The sequence below is a fragment of the Macaca thibetana genome, chromosome 2, assembly GCF_024542745.1.
Source record: "Macaca thibetana thibetana isolate TM-01 chromosome 2, ASM2454274v1, whole genome shotgun sequence".
Taxonomy (NCBI): domain Eukaryota; kingdom Metazoa; phylum Chordata; class Mammalia; order Primates; family Cercopithecidae; genus Macaca; species Macaca thibetana.
In genome coordinates, this window is record NC_065579.1 from 161,226,560 (window position 1) to 161,240,792 (window position 14,233).

General features: G+C 42.5%; 1 protein-coding gene across 7 annotated transcripts in view; it reads right to left on the minus strand.

Annotated features, from left to right (window-relative positions):
* BOC (BOC cell adhesion associated, oncogene regulated) overlaps positions 1-14,233 on the minus strand; it is a 76,409-nt gene that overhangs the window by 37,521 nt on the left and 24,655 nt on the right. For 6 of the 7 annotated variants that reach the window (XM_050778821.1, XM_050778815.1, XM_050778820.1 and 3 more), the window contains one exon: positions 221-398. In XM_050778821.1, coding sequence (XP_050634778.1) covers positions 221-317 — 97 coding nt within the window. In that variant the 5' untranslated portion in view covers positions 318-398. Of the gene's footprint in view, positions 1-220; positions 13,538-14,233 lie in introns of those variants that run through there. The other variant, XM_050778817.1, reaches the window with a different exon arrangement.

Below are 14,233 nucleotides of genomic sequence, written 5' to 3' on the forward strand. Positions count from 1 at the left end.
CTCCTCTGGTATAGCTTTGAAATGAGTCAAATACCAAACTATAACCAATATGATGTTGCTGGGATCATGTCTCATCTTGTATTCTTGTGTCCCTGAAGGCCAATGGGAATCAAGTGTTCTTCGAAATCCAGGTAAAGAAGGCCTTTTTAAAGAGTTATTGTAGAATGTGGAATGTTTCCATTTGACTGTAAGGGCAGGGAAAGGGAAGGAAAGCACTCACTCAAGTCAGCAAAGCAGCCTGCTGTGGCTAAGAGGAGGCAAGCCAGTGTGACCTCAGGCCTTGTTCCTCTCCACGCCGTCATTGTCCCACGCAGCATGGTGTATCACAAAGGTCTGAAGCCAACGTTCCATAAGCCGCCAGGGTCACACAAAGAGATACTGCCGTCCCCGGCAACACTCTGTTGTAAGAGAGAAAGGGAGAGCAATGGCCATGATGAGGATGCCTGGGGTGCACCTGTAGTGGCCATGGGGCCTGGCTTTGTCCCTTGTTCCCTGTTGGCAACATTCAAAATAGAGACCTGGTCATGCTGCTGGAAGACCAAAGAACACTATCATGCCATTTCTCATCTAAAAGAAGCTTCTTATAAGTTGCCTCCTTGAGCTCTTTCTCTAGCTAGAAGGTGATTTTATTGTAGTAAGAATGCTGGAGTTTTGCCCAGTGGATGGACAGCAACAAGGATGAGGGACAGAGGATACAGAGAGGCGTAGCCTGCAGCCATATCCATGGCACAGGACAGTGACTATCTGGCACAGATGCTAGAACAGATGAGATTATTCTTACCGTTTGCTTGCAAAAGGCCAGCTGGTCACAGCCATGTGCCCTGCCATGTGGTTAGTGCTGACTATTGTGGAACAGCAGTGCCGTGTGTGTGATGCATACTGAATGCCCTTGCAGGGAATGCTACTAAGTGAATGAATCCTAGAGTCTCAGTGACTCATGAAATATTTCCTGCTCTAATTTTCCTCACCCCAGCTCTATGCCTATATCCCTATAAACTCCCTTTTATTCCTGCAATCACCCTACTCTACTCAGCTTGTCTGTAACATCTACTCCCACAGGTACAAACACAGCCCAAAGTCATAAGCCAGCCAAGATACTTCACTTTCTCAGGGCACAGAGCCTTGTTTTCGCTTCACTCACTAGCTCCCACTTCTCTCTGCTCCTAGTGCTAGAAATTTTGAACTTTTCCGTCTCCACAAAATCTGCACTCTTGATTACCCAGGTTGTATCTCCACCCAGAACAACACTGCTTTGAGGCTCAGACCACACTGCACCTCCAGCCATCTGACAACACACCTCAGCTATCAGCCACCCTCTCTGCCTAGAACAGTAGCATCTCCTGTTCCAGAAGGCACAGTTTTTTTTATGTCTTTCTTAAGCTATGGTCCTTACAAGATTTATCAAAATCACATGGGCAAGTGTATATTCTAACACACACACACACACACACACACACACACACACACTCTCTCTCTCTCTCTCTCTCTCTCTCTCTCTCTCTCTCTGTTACAGCCAAACCCAAGATTTTTGCTTCTGTGCTTTTCATTGATGGGTTTATAGAACATTAACAAACAAGGATGGGTTATCAACAGCCTTATTAGGCAGGGAGGCATTGAAATGAGTTTGGATAATGTTGAAGGTGACATTCCAGTGATCTGCACAGTGGATCATTCACCTGTGGCAATATTAATAGTATATTTCTAGAAGTGTGACATACATTTAAAACATTAACTCTTCTAGATCAATCTACCTAACCAGAGACTCTCTCAAAGATTTACAGTCACCATTTAAAACTCAGGAGAAGCAGTTAAGCTTCTCAACTGAGAGATGTGTTGTGCTGGCCAGTCCTGGAGTTCAGGCTGCCCACAGAGACTGCTGTAAGAAACGGGAGACACCCAACATGCCTGACACAGGGGACTGTTGCTCTGTGTTGGGAAGTGCTTGGGATTAGCCTAAACCTTTCCCTTCCCCAAGACCTGTAGTCCTTTGGCTTTCTGCCTGGCTGCTGAGGGAGTGAAGAGGGCCATATCCACACTGCTCAATGAGCACCCTTTCAAACCAGATGGAGGACCCCAGCCCCTAGCATTCTGTGGATGCTCAGCATGTTTTCCAAGAGTTCTTTCCCAGTGGTTCGTATTTCCTCCATTTGCCCATGACTTCGACATCAGAGGACTCACAAGACTTCAGGACTACTCTGGGATAGGACAAGGAGACATTTTCTAAAAGGGATTTGAAAGAACATTTTTAAACAAGTTTTTCAAAAGTTATTTCCTAGCAAGTTAAGATAATTTCCCGTTGGTGTAGAGAGAGAGCTTTTGCTCTTTTTCAAACAATCCAGTAAATCAAAGGGTCATATTATTGGCAAAGTAAAATTCATGAAAGCTGCAAAGGATGTGAGTACAAATGGGAGGGGCCGTGGTGGTGGAGAGCTGGCAGTGCCTGCCACTACTCCAGGAACTCACTAAGCTCTTATACAACGTATTTCCTTTAACCTTCTCATCAACCCTGTAAGGCGAGGACTATATTCCCATTTTACAGGTGAGAAAATTGAGTTCCAGAAGTTAACTTGCCCAGGATCGCATAACAGTAGGCCTGCATTGAAACCCAGTTTGGGCTGATTCCAAAACTCTGTGCTTTTAATCACAATAGTAGCCTTTTTCCCATTTTTTCCCCCTGTCAGGGCTCTGTACCCAGTGGGTGTTTAGCAAACAGAGTTGATGTAGAACAGTGGGGCATTTTAACAGTGATTTCTAGAGGGAAAATTTACACTGAAAAGTAAGCTTTTGGTTTCCTCTCAATTTTCCAGATACTTGCTTTACTTCTCTAATTTGTTTTTCCCCACTGAGATAAGGTATTTATATAGATCATTGCATGAGTTCCCAGTTATGGGATTTTAGGGAACTAGCTTGTTCAAGTCATGCCCCAATTTCCCCAGCCCCTTAAAGAAATTGAGAGCAAATGTTCCTTCCATGCCCCAAGGAGGGAAGGAAGGGAGGGAGGAAGAGAGGGTAGAAGGGCGGTAGGGAGACAGAAAATGAACATAAAGTAATGAAGGGCAAAAGAGGACAAGCAGACAAAGAGGAATGGGAGGGTTGTTTCTTATCTGAGTACTGTGTGGCTACAAAGGTGTTTGGGTTGTAAAAGCAACAAAGATTTTACTGAGGAAATTCAGCCCAGACCCCCTCCTGCTTAACGAGCAGCAGCCAAACAATTCCTGTTACTTCTGCACCTCGGTAATTTATAAGGTTCAAAATGGAAACAGATCCTGTTGCTGCTGCCAGCCACCATCCTGCTTTCAAAAACAACAAGGAGAAAAGAATTGGGAGTGAGAGGGAGTGAGAAGGTGCAGGTATCCAGAGAGCGAGAATGGAGTTAACCAATTAATCCCCACAACAGAGTTGTAAGAAGTACCATTTTAAGGACCCCAAAACAGGATGCGTGGGGTCTCATTCATGTAAAAGCAGAACTATGACCAAAAAATATGGCTATGTTTGGGGAAGGGTGGGGGCTTGGTCACTGGAAGTATGATGTATTTTATTTAGTATCTGGGGAAAGTGAGTTACTTTTTGAACCAAGTTACCTAGTGAGTTAGGTTTAGAAAGATAATTCTAGAAATTTCAGTTATCTGAGAACTTTATTTTAATGTTCAGGGAAAAAAGGCAAGTAAGGCTTAAGCTGGAGAACCTAACTGCAGTATAACGTTGTCCCATTGTGAAATGAACAAAGTACAATTTCAAAGTTGGGTGAAGGCAACAGTAAGGCCTATTATTTTTCTTGGCAATGCAAAATATATCTAGATCCCTTCTTATTTTCCTCAGGCATTTTCTGAGAAAAAGGGGGAGAAATCAAGAAAAAAAATATCAAAATCATTTGATTCCTCATTGAGGTCTAGGTACTTGACAGTTTCAAGGGTTATTTGGACACACAAGAAAAGAAAGAAAATGGGTCTGAGACATTTAACTGCTGACATACATGTTCTCCACTGAAATAATCTCTTCCAAACAGATGTTTTTGAAACTTTCCAAAAACAACAACAACAAAACACACTCTGGGGTTAAGACCAATCCTGAGAAACTGTTGCCTCAGAGTATTTATTTTTTGAGAAAATTACAAACAACTGAGAGTCGATCATCATCAGGAGGAGGCCAGCTCCACTTCCTCCCAAGAGGGCTGGCTGACTAACTGGACCAAGAGTGAGACAACACCACAAAAAAGCCGCCGGCTCATCCCCCGGACACCCATGCCAAGGCAGCTGTCTCAGAAAGGGAAGCTTCTATGATCTAAAACACAAAACATGCCCTTTGGATGTCCCAAGACCGATAACAAAGGTGAGCTGAATAGGAGAGAGTGTGATGTAGCAGATAGCACAAAGAGACTTTCTTAAAAACATTCTTCTAGTGGCAAGAATACGATCTGACAAAGTCTTTTGTTCCATTGGTTGAGAGGGACTAGCTACATGAAAAAGAAAAAATTCCTGCTCCAAGTTACTTTTTTTTTTTTTTTTTTTTGCATGCTCCCAATTTTGTAGAGTAAGAATCACCTTTCCCAATTGTCTTAAAAGAAGGGAAAGCTTTGCTCCTAGAAGGTGATGCCAAGTGTCCGGGGTGCAAGTGTTGGCAGCCCCCTATCTCAAGAAAGAGGGTAGTACCCCTGCACAGAAAAGAGGCATTGAGGCAAATATTGGGGAAATAAATGAATTTAGTTTTCAGAGGGCTGAATATGTGAGTTTAGATAGACTTAGGAGAAGGAATTAAGAAAGAAAGGTTTACTGAGGAGGCTGAGGTAGGAGTATCACTTGAGTCCAGGAGTTTGAGGTTGCAGTGAGCTATGACAGGCATTGCACTGCACTCCAGCCTGGGCAACAGAGCAAGACTCTGTCTTTAAAAAAAAGAAAGAAAGCTTATCAAAACATCAGGTTGTATACCTTTAAATAGATACAAAAAACAAAGGTCATTTTTACTTAAAAAGTTGTACTTGACACATAGACCTAATTAAAAAAAATTTTTTTTTTAATTCGGAGGGACCTCAGAGAAAATAAAAAAGTATCCCAGAGTAACGCCTAACGTGTTTTGGGTGTTATGAATGACGTGTCAAGGCTGAATGAGTCTAAGTGATTTGTAGAAGGTCTCTCAGCTAATTCAGAAGGGAGACTTAGGGCTACAAGTCAGGTCTTTTCACTCCTAGTCCAGTGCTCCTTTTACTATCTTAACACTACCTCCTAGCAAATTGTTTCTGGAGCCACATTAACCAACTGGCTAGAAACGGTTTCAAAGCCAATTTTAGAATGTTTCTGAATTTACTTCCTTATACATAAGAATAATGTCACCTGGATCATTGTCTATAACAGTAACTTTCTGTGTGATCATTTTTATCCTTTTGTCATCTACGTTCTAATCTATAAAAATCTCCTACTGTTCATTGCACAAGCCCCTTCTGTAGAATTTTCTGCAATGATGGAAATTTCCTATATTTGTGCTGTCTAAAGCATTAGATAACTACTAGCCACTCAGGGCTACTAAATTCTCAAAATGTGGCTAATGTGACGAAGACACTGAAGTTTTAATTCTCTTTAAATTTAATTTAAATAGCCATATAGAGCTAGTGGTTGCCCCATTAGACAGCACAGTTCCAGACTAATGTCTAGAACACTGATGTCAAATAGGGGAGAAAAAAACAATGGTTTTATGTTTTTAAGTGAGAGTCATGCTCTAGCCAGCCTCTAACTATATTTTACCTTATTCCTCATCCAAATTTTGTGAATGAGTCTTCCATGAACAAACGATGTGTGCCTTGACTTTTAATTATTAATACTATTGGGAAGAAAAAATATTGCTATACTCTACCACATACAACACAATATGCAAGGTACTGTGAGTACTAGAAAATGGATTCAGTCCTTAGGCGCTTAAAGCAATATTTGGGACATAAATCCACTAGCACCCAGCAAATATCCACAAGCTCCTCTTCATTTCCTAGCCTCCTCTGCAGTGAGCTTAGGGCCATGTGACTAGTGCTGGCCAATGAACATGTGTAAGTGAACTTCACATGTCACTACTGGGCCATGGCGGTTAAGAGATTGACAGCTGCTTCCATCTTTGCCTCGCCAGTCTGGTGACCATATGTCACATGGTTCAGAAAGCACAGCTAGCTATAAGATCTAAGCAATTAGCTCAAGATGTGACATGAGAAGAAATAAACCCTTGTTGCACATAACCACTGACATTTTGTGATTATTCTCCTGTAACAGCTTTAGCATTCTTTAATACGTTCACTGATCAATTTAGTCACCAATGTGAAGTGGCAAATGAGAGCAGAGGCAGAAGAGAGTTTTCAGTTCAGATCTTAAGGGAAGGTGTTCTGGAAATAGGATTTGAAACTGGGCCTCTTGAGGTATATACAAGCAAGGGGGATGAGGGCACAGCAGGAAGGTGATACTGACCTGGTGGGAAAGCTAGTCTTGTGTTTGCAGGGTGGTGAGGGTGGTGTGCCAAGCATTTGGCTTTATCTGTAACAGTGGTCTCCAAACTTCCCTAATTCTACGACCACCTGAGTGAAATGTTCTGGGCAAACATCCCTAATATGTGCATACTTCTTTACTTATAAATACATGTACTGCAGAACTAAAATGTTAAAAAGAGTAGGTAAAAATGAAACCATATTTTAATAACTCCCTAACCATGACTGTCTTAAAATATGATTAGCTAATACCTTAAGGCAGAACGCCTATTTAGGATTAGTATCATCGCTAATGATATGGGTGTAATCTCTTTCAAATAGTCTGCTTGACTGTTAATTATTTTGTTGACTTCTCATCAGAAGTGATTCCATTATCATTGTTTTTACTCCCTCCTGTGACTTGAAAAGGGTCAGCTCTGCTGTTTTCTTCCTGTTTGCATGTGCTTGGATTATCAGCCTTCTCTTCAACCCAGTTTCTTTGTAGCAATCTCTTTAAGCCACTTGTCCTTTTGTGAGAGTTAATTTAGTTAAACTAAATAATATAATCTGTAAATCCACTTAAGGGAGAACAGGAAAACTGGGGGAGTGAATGGACGAGTGAGGCCTCCACACTGTCAAGCCATTTACCCATGGAGATGCCTGGGACACTGTTGTGACACATGACAGCCTAATGTACAGACCGAATGCGCCACTGCCAACCCCTATATTAAATATTAGCAAAGCTGAATTTCTTTCCTATTCCTTTTTTAGGTAGAAAAAACATTAAAGGAATCTCTACTATTATCTTACAGTGCTCCAACAGAATTGCTTATATTTTTTCCCCTTGGCACTTGCACCCCACTTCGGAGACTTACCCAGAAGAATGAAAAGAGACAAGGTAGGACGCTGAGATTGGGTCTTACTGTGGAAGACCAGAGAAAAGAGTTTAAAATACCACAGAAGGAGAGGAGTTAATGCTGGTTTGTGAGCATGGGAATATATAATCAAAGTGGCATTTTGGGGAGTTTAGCAAAACCTGGGTTCCTCTCCCTGAACCCAGAATTTATAACAAGGTGCTAACAAACAGAGCCTATTTCCACTCACCATCAAGGCAAGCAGAAAGCAAAGGAGCCAGGATAGAGCATCTTTCCTTGGGGAGGAGCCCCCCACAGAGAGAAGCCACCTCTGCCATCTCAGTCAAGGAGAAGGGGTCTTATCTCTTGATTTGCCCATTGAGCTTTTGGTAAAACACGTCTAATCCTCTCCCAACTCCAGCACTGGAGGAAAAAGTTACTGGGGAGTTTTGTCACTCATACCCCTTCCCCAAAATGACCTCATTTCTTTTAAGAGGTTTTTTAAAAAAAATCTACAAATCTACCCATGGTGTGAGGGGCTTTATTGCTAAACTGGAAAACTGAAAGAAAAGGAAAACCACTTCCTTTCTTCTACACTCCGGGCTCAATTCCCCCACCTCTGTTCCATATAAATTCAATTTGACAGCCCTGCTAATTGGATAAACGCAGCTCCTACACTCCTAGAAGGCCGTTCTCTTTTTTTTTGTTTTGTTTTTGGAGGGCTCAAAACAGGGTGATTGTGCTGTTCTTTAACACGAATTCCATCTGCTTTATTTCTCTCTCTTCATTCAGAGCTCCTCTTGAATATTTATGAAGCCTTCCCTTCTCGCCTCTCCCCTTTCTACCCCACCTCCACCCTTCTTCCTCCCTCAACCTCCCTCTGTCCACCCTGCCTCCAGCCTCCTCCTCTCTCTTCTCTGAGCCAGGACAAAAACCTTTCAAATGGCCCCCCCTCCTTGCTTTAGATAAACACAAGCAGTGTCAAGTGTGAGGAGTAGGGGGAGGTGGGGAGGGGGTTCAACTGCCAGTCAAGCCACTGGCCTTCAATGCGGCCCTGGGGCCTACCCTAATCTGCTGCATGCTTGCCATATGGGGGCTGTGTTGCCCCGGGAAACACTAACAGGCAGAACGGAGCTTAATAGAGTCCATATTCATTGTAATGCAGTGAGATAGCTCAAGGCACCACTGCCCCTTCCCGGTTTCATTCTTCTGTTTCCCACTTTCTTTCTGTTTTTCCTCCTTTTTTTCTTTCTTTCTTCCTTTCAAAAGGTCCTGGTCCCCAGAGAGCTCTAATCTAGAGAGGCTGGGGCTGGTGGAAAGGCTGGACTTTGGGGTTAGGTGTGAGGACTACCATGGTGGTGGTGTGGGGGTGGGGAGAAGTGAGAAGTAGGAGTTCCCGGGAGAACAGAGGGGGAGAGGGGTGCAGCATCCACACAGGGCCAGGAACACTTGGTGTTGTGTGTGCAGGTTTGAGTCTGTGCACACGTGTAAGGGAGTATGGCTGGGTGAGTGTGGTCTCTGGAAAAGCACCCACCCATCAAGGCCTTCGGGGACAGAAACCTTCATATTTACTTAGCCAACTATGCCTAGGTATTTCTGACATTCTCTCTCCTGAATCTCACCCCAGCCCTATCTCAATCCCAGTCAACACAAGGTCATTAAGGCCAGTGACACCTACGTTCCTGGCCTGTGGCCAATTCTCAGCTCTCCAGTGGCCTTTAGAAGTCACAGATGTGGTGCTAGAATGAAACCACTTTAGAAATAAACCCCTGTAGGGGCAGAGGATGCACCAGCCTGCCAAGTTTGGCCCATTTCCTCCTCTGGTTCGTCTGGCTCTGACTGAGGAGGAGGTGACAGTTGTGGTCTGCCACAGCCAAGCTAAGGGCCTAAGAGGCCTCTCTGCATTACAGGAGTGGGCTGTCCAGTAGGCTGGGCCTTGCCACAAGTATATCTGCTGGAAGTCAGGCTTGGGAATACCTGAGGTCTAAGGGCATCTTCCCCACCAGTGCTCAAAAGGGAGAGAGGAGCAGGGAATGTAGGAAGGAAACAGTAAATTTCTCCCATCTTTGCAGCAAAAATAAAATTCATAACCAAGATATGATAGAATTCCTCAAAGGATAGTTTTCATAAGTTGTAAAACCTAAAGCTATTTGGTCTGTGATTGTAAATCACAAATTTAAATCAGGATAGAAAAAAAGGAAAATTAAAAGAACTTTCACGTATTTCCCCATAGTTGAAACTTTAATCCTGTGGTATTTCTAACACACAGAAGGAGCTCAATAAATGGTTCCTGAATGAATACGTGCTCCTGGAGTTTTACTACTGGTGACAAACAACTTGCAACGCTACCTGACAACCACAGTCAGGGCTAGGGGAGATGAAAATGGCTTTAGGAGAAGCAAAAGGCTCCTACTGTAGATGCAGCAATAACCCTGCCAGAGTGGTACAAGTATCTCACAGGTGTCCTTTGTTATCCCCTCCTCCAGTACCAAAGCCAGATAGGCTAAGTCAGCTGAAACTGCTAAAACCAAGGCAGACACTGTGCTTGTTGTTGTTTTTTGTCTTCCAAGCTTGATATATTCCACATCCCCTGTTCTTATCCACTGCTGAGATGCATCATCAATCTCTAGTTTCCTAGCTCAACCCAAGGCCCTACATCCCAACAATCCTGCAGGGAATGGTACACTGGCTATTTCAGAGGCCAGGTACAATTTCAATTCCCGGCTCTCAAACCTAAGTATCATGTGGTTATCTGAAATGCTATCCAGAAGCCGGCCTCAGCTCCTTGGTCCTCGGTATGAACTCCCTGATGACTCCTGGAATCTTAGAAAAGCCAGAGTAGGTGGAGACACACAACTGAGCTGGGTCTAACGGGACTTTGCGAACAGTTAGCCTCCCTGTGGAAGCCTTCCCTGCAATTTCTTTTTTCTATACAGTCCGACTCTGGGTTACTGTGACTCAGCATATTTCATGGGTTACAGAGGAGAGCTCCACAAAAGGACAAGCAGAGATATCTGGAGCTCTCTGACAGCCAGTCTTGGAGCACTCTGGGGGCACCACGGAGCAGCCAAGCTCTTCCCAACCTTCCCTGCAAAGAGCACATGGGTCAGTAATCTTTCACTTCAGAAGCCTCTGGGCACCAAGTATGCTCTGAACCTGGTGACAAGGCCGCCATGTGGGCTGTGAGCATACAGGGGTGGGAAAAAGTGTCCCTAACAAGTCTGTGCAGGAATGAAAGCGTGTACAGTATGTGACATGGAAGGAGCCTGAATGGCCAACTCATAAGGAAAGCAGGGACAGTTACTCTAGTCTAAACCAAATCCTTGCCTTTTACGTCACTGCTCAGAGGACAACCATTAATAAACCGCTTCTACAGACATAAACTCATCTCCTCTCCTATCCTCCCTGAAGCCATGAAAAGATTTGCTGCCTACTTGGCTGCCCAACCTTGGAGTCATCTTGTCTCCTGCTTCTCCCTGGTTCTCCGCCCCAGTATCTGATCAGTTGTATGGACTCTACCTCTGCCATGAGCAGTGTTGTCCAACAGAAATATAATTCCAGCCCCCTATGTAATTTTAAATTTTCTAGTACCCATAAAAAAAACAGACGAAGATATTTTAATGTCTTTTAACATGATATATCCAAAATATTATAATTTCAACATGTAATCAAGATACAAATTGAGATGTTTTACACTTTGTTTTATGCTGTCTTCCAAATCTAGTGTATATTTTGTATTTACTGCACATTCAATTTAGACTAGCCACATTTCAGGTGCTCAACAGCCACATGGGCGAGTGCCTAATTTATTGAACAGCACTGGTCTAGAGCCCTCAAACTAGCTCTCAGGCACTCTCTTCTCTCCATCTAATCAGCCTCTGCATTGCCATCTACCTTCTTTCTAAAATATTAAGCTCAACCAAACAGTAAAAGATAACTGGGAAGCTACTATTTCTTGAGCAAGCACTTCCTATAGGCCATAGTCATAATTTATCGAATTTTATATTCTCACAGTAGCCCTGCAAGGTGTGTGTATGGTCAACCCATTTTATAGATTAGGAAACTGAAGTTCAGAGTGATTAAAATCTTGGCCAAGATCACATTGATGGTAAATCTCAGGGTGAGGATTTGAACCAGGTCTGCCTGATCCTAAAACCCTTGGTTCTTTTCACTCTACCATGCTGCTTTCTGTAAATTATGGCATAATAACTGATGGACTATTATGTAGCTATTAAAATGATAATTATAAAGCTCAAGTAGCAACATGAAAATAAATGTTTAAAAGATGAGAAAAGTAATATAGATCCCATTTCATAAAAAGCAAGTGAGCATCTGGGTGAGGCCTGAAACATTCTAAAAAGCAGCTGAGTTAAAAATCTGGAAGAATTATGATTTTTTTTTTCCTATTTGGAGTTCAGTTTAAAAAAAAAGAGAATAAGTGAACAGATACATCTTTGATTGCTCCCCATCTGACTACGATTAAATAAAGCTCAAATTCCAATGCAAAGCCCTCCAGGCTTTTTATAACTGGGTTCCAATCAACCTTTCTTGTGTCTGCCTCCCGTAAGCCCTAAAATCTGTGGAGGCCGCATTTTCATACTCTGTTCCTTCTACCGGAACCACCTTTCCCTTCTCCCTTCATTCCACGCATGGAACTCCTAATTATCTTTAAATCTTACCTCAAATGTCACCTCTTATGAAGCGTTCTGTGGCTGTTCCTCATTCCGGTTCCTGTAGCATCTCACACACCTCATATAACATTTCTACAGAGATTTCATTGATCATGCATCTGTCTGTCATATACCTCTTATCTCTTTCTTCTGACCCCAGACTATAAACTCATTGCAGGCAAAGGAGTGTCAAATTTATCTTGGTAACCCTAGCACCTAGAAAAGCCTTGGCACATTGTAGGTGCTGTTTCAATGTTTGCTGGATTGAAGGGTTTGGTCAAATTAGAAATCTAGGATTGAGAAAGAACATTAGCCTGACCAAGGACATGTATGGCACACACAGAGAGACACACTGTTATTAATGGTGGAACCTGGGGGGAAAGGACTGTAAATGTGACCTTTATTTTTCAAAACCAAAGGGTCCCCACGTCAGTGTGGGCAATCCTGGAGGGGAGCTGAATGTCAATGAGGTTCTAAGTGCTTTAAGGACAGAAAGCTGTGCCCCTGCAGATGCTCCTGTGCCTTGAGGTTCCATTCCAGAAGCTTCTTTCGTTTTCCTTCTCATCTCATCTTCCAAGATGAACACCAAACTAAGCTTGTGCCTTCAGTCTTCCTATAGCCACCGGGCTGCAGGAGAATCTAATCTAGGATGAGACCATGCCTGTGCCACCATCACCATGGCCCTGAGTTGGAGGCTGGGTAGAAGGAGGCAGGCAAAGAGGAATGGCAAAGGGAGAAATAAGAAAGTTATGGAGTGAGAAAGAGGACAGGTTCAGGCCTAAGAAGATGAAGAAAAGAGCATGAGAAGGGCAGGGGGGATGAGAGCGGAGATGTGGAAAGGCACCTAATTTTACCCAGCTCCTATGATGTGCTGAGCCCACGGCTGGCTGCTTCATATCCATCAACACTTTTCATCTTTACCACCCAGAGAGTGTCACTGGCCCCATTTTGATATGTTATCAAAACCCTTCCTGATGTTCTATCACATAAGGGCTTTAGGTCTCATCTCAAATTTTATTACAGACAAAGCTTGTCTACTAAGTGACAGCATTGGAGCTCAAGGATGAGGTACTGAAGAACCATAAGCCTTGGCTTCTGAGGCTTTTGTACCCTTCACAGAAGATCACCTTGAGTGAGTAACTTAGTATCTTTGAGCCTCAGTTTATACTTTGTGAAAATAAGAATGGTAATATTTTGATGAGCTATTTTAAAAAGTTAATAAGATAATGTGCAAAAGCAACCTGGCATATACCAATCATTCAGTAATTCGGGAGTCAGGGGTCATGAAACTTTTCTTCCAAAAGCCATTCACTGGATGCCTGATTTAATGCAGTGGCAATGCCACCTTTTTGGCTTACAGATCAACATCCTTTAAGACCTAAAGACATATTCCAGTTTTTCAAAAAAAAGTTCATTGCTCACCTTTTATTTAAAAATTTTAAAAAAATTTTGTAGATTTAGGGGGTATAAGTGCAGTTTTGTTACATGGATAACAAAGCGAAGTGTTGTTACATGGATATATTGTGTTAGTGTAACCATCACCCAGCAGTGTACATTGTACCCATTAGGTAATTTCTCATCCCTCCCCCTCTTCCCACCCTCCCACCCTTCCAAGTGTCCAATGTCTATCATTCCATACTTTATGTCTATGTGTACACGTTATTTAGCTCCCATTTACAAGTGAGAACATGTGGTATATGGCTTTTTGTTTCTGAGTTACTTCACTTAAGAGAAAGAGACCTCCAGTTCCACCTGTGTTGCTGCAAAAGACATGATTTCATTCTTTTTTATGACTGAGCGGTATTCCATGGGTGTATATATGTATACCACATTTTCTTTGTCCAATCATATGTTGATAGACATTTGTGTTGATTTCATATCTTTGCTATTGTGATATACTGCTGCTATAAACACAGAAGTACAGGTATCTTTTTTATGGAATGATTTCCTTTCCTTTGGGTAGATACTAAATAGTGGGCTTGCTGGATATGATACTTCTATTTTCAGTTCTTTGAGAAATCGCCATACTGTTTTCCACAGGGGTTGTACTAAGTTACATTTCCAACAACAGTATGTAAGTATTCCCTTTTCTCCACATCCTTGCCAGACATAATATACTTTAACAACTCTAGACACACATGGTATCATCTCTTTGCTCTTTCTTATATAAAATTAAGCAATGGGCTGATTTTTCTACCCTATACACATGCATCAGAAGTTCAAGAAATATTCTTTGTTGTTTTAAAAATACATTTATACAATGTTTTGCAGAC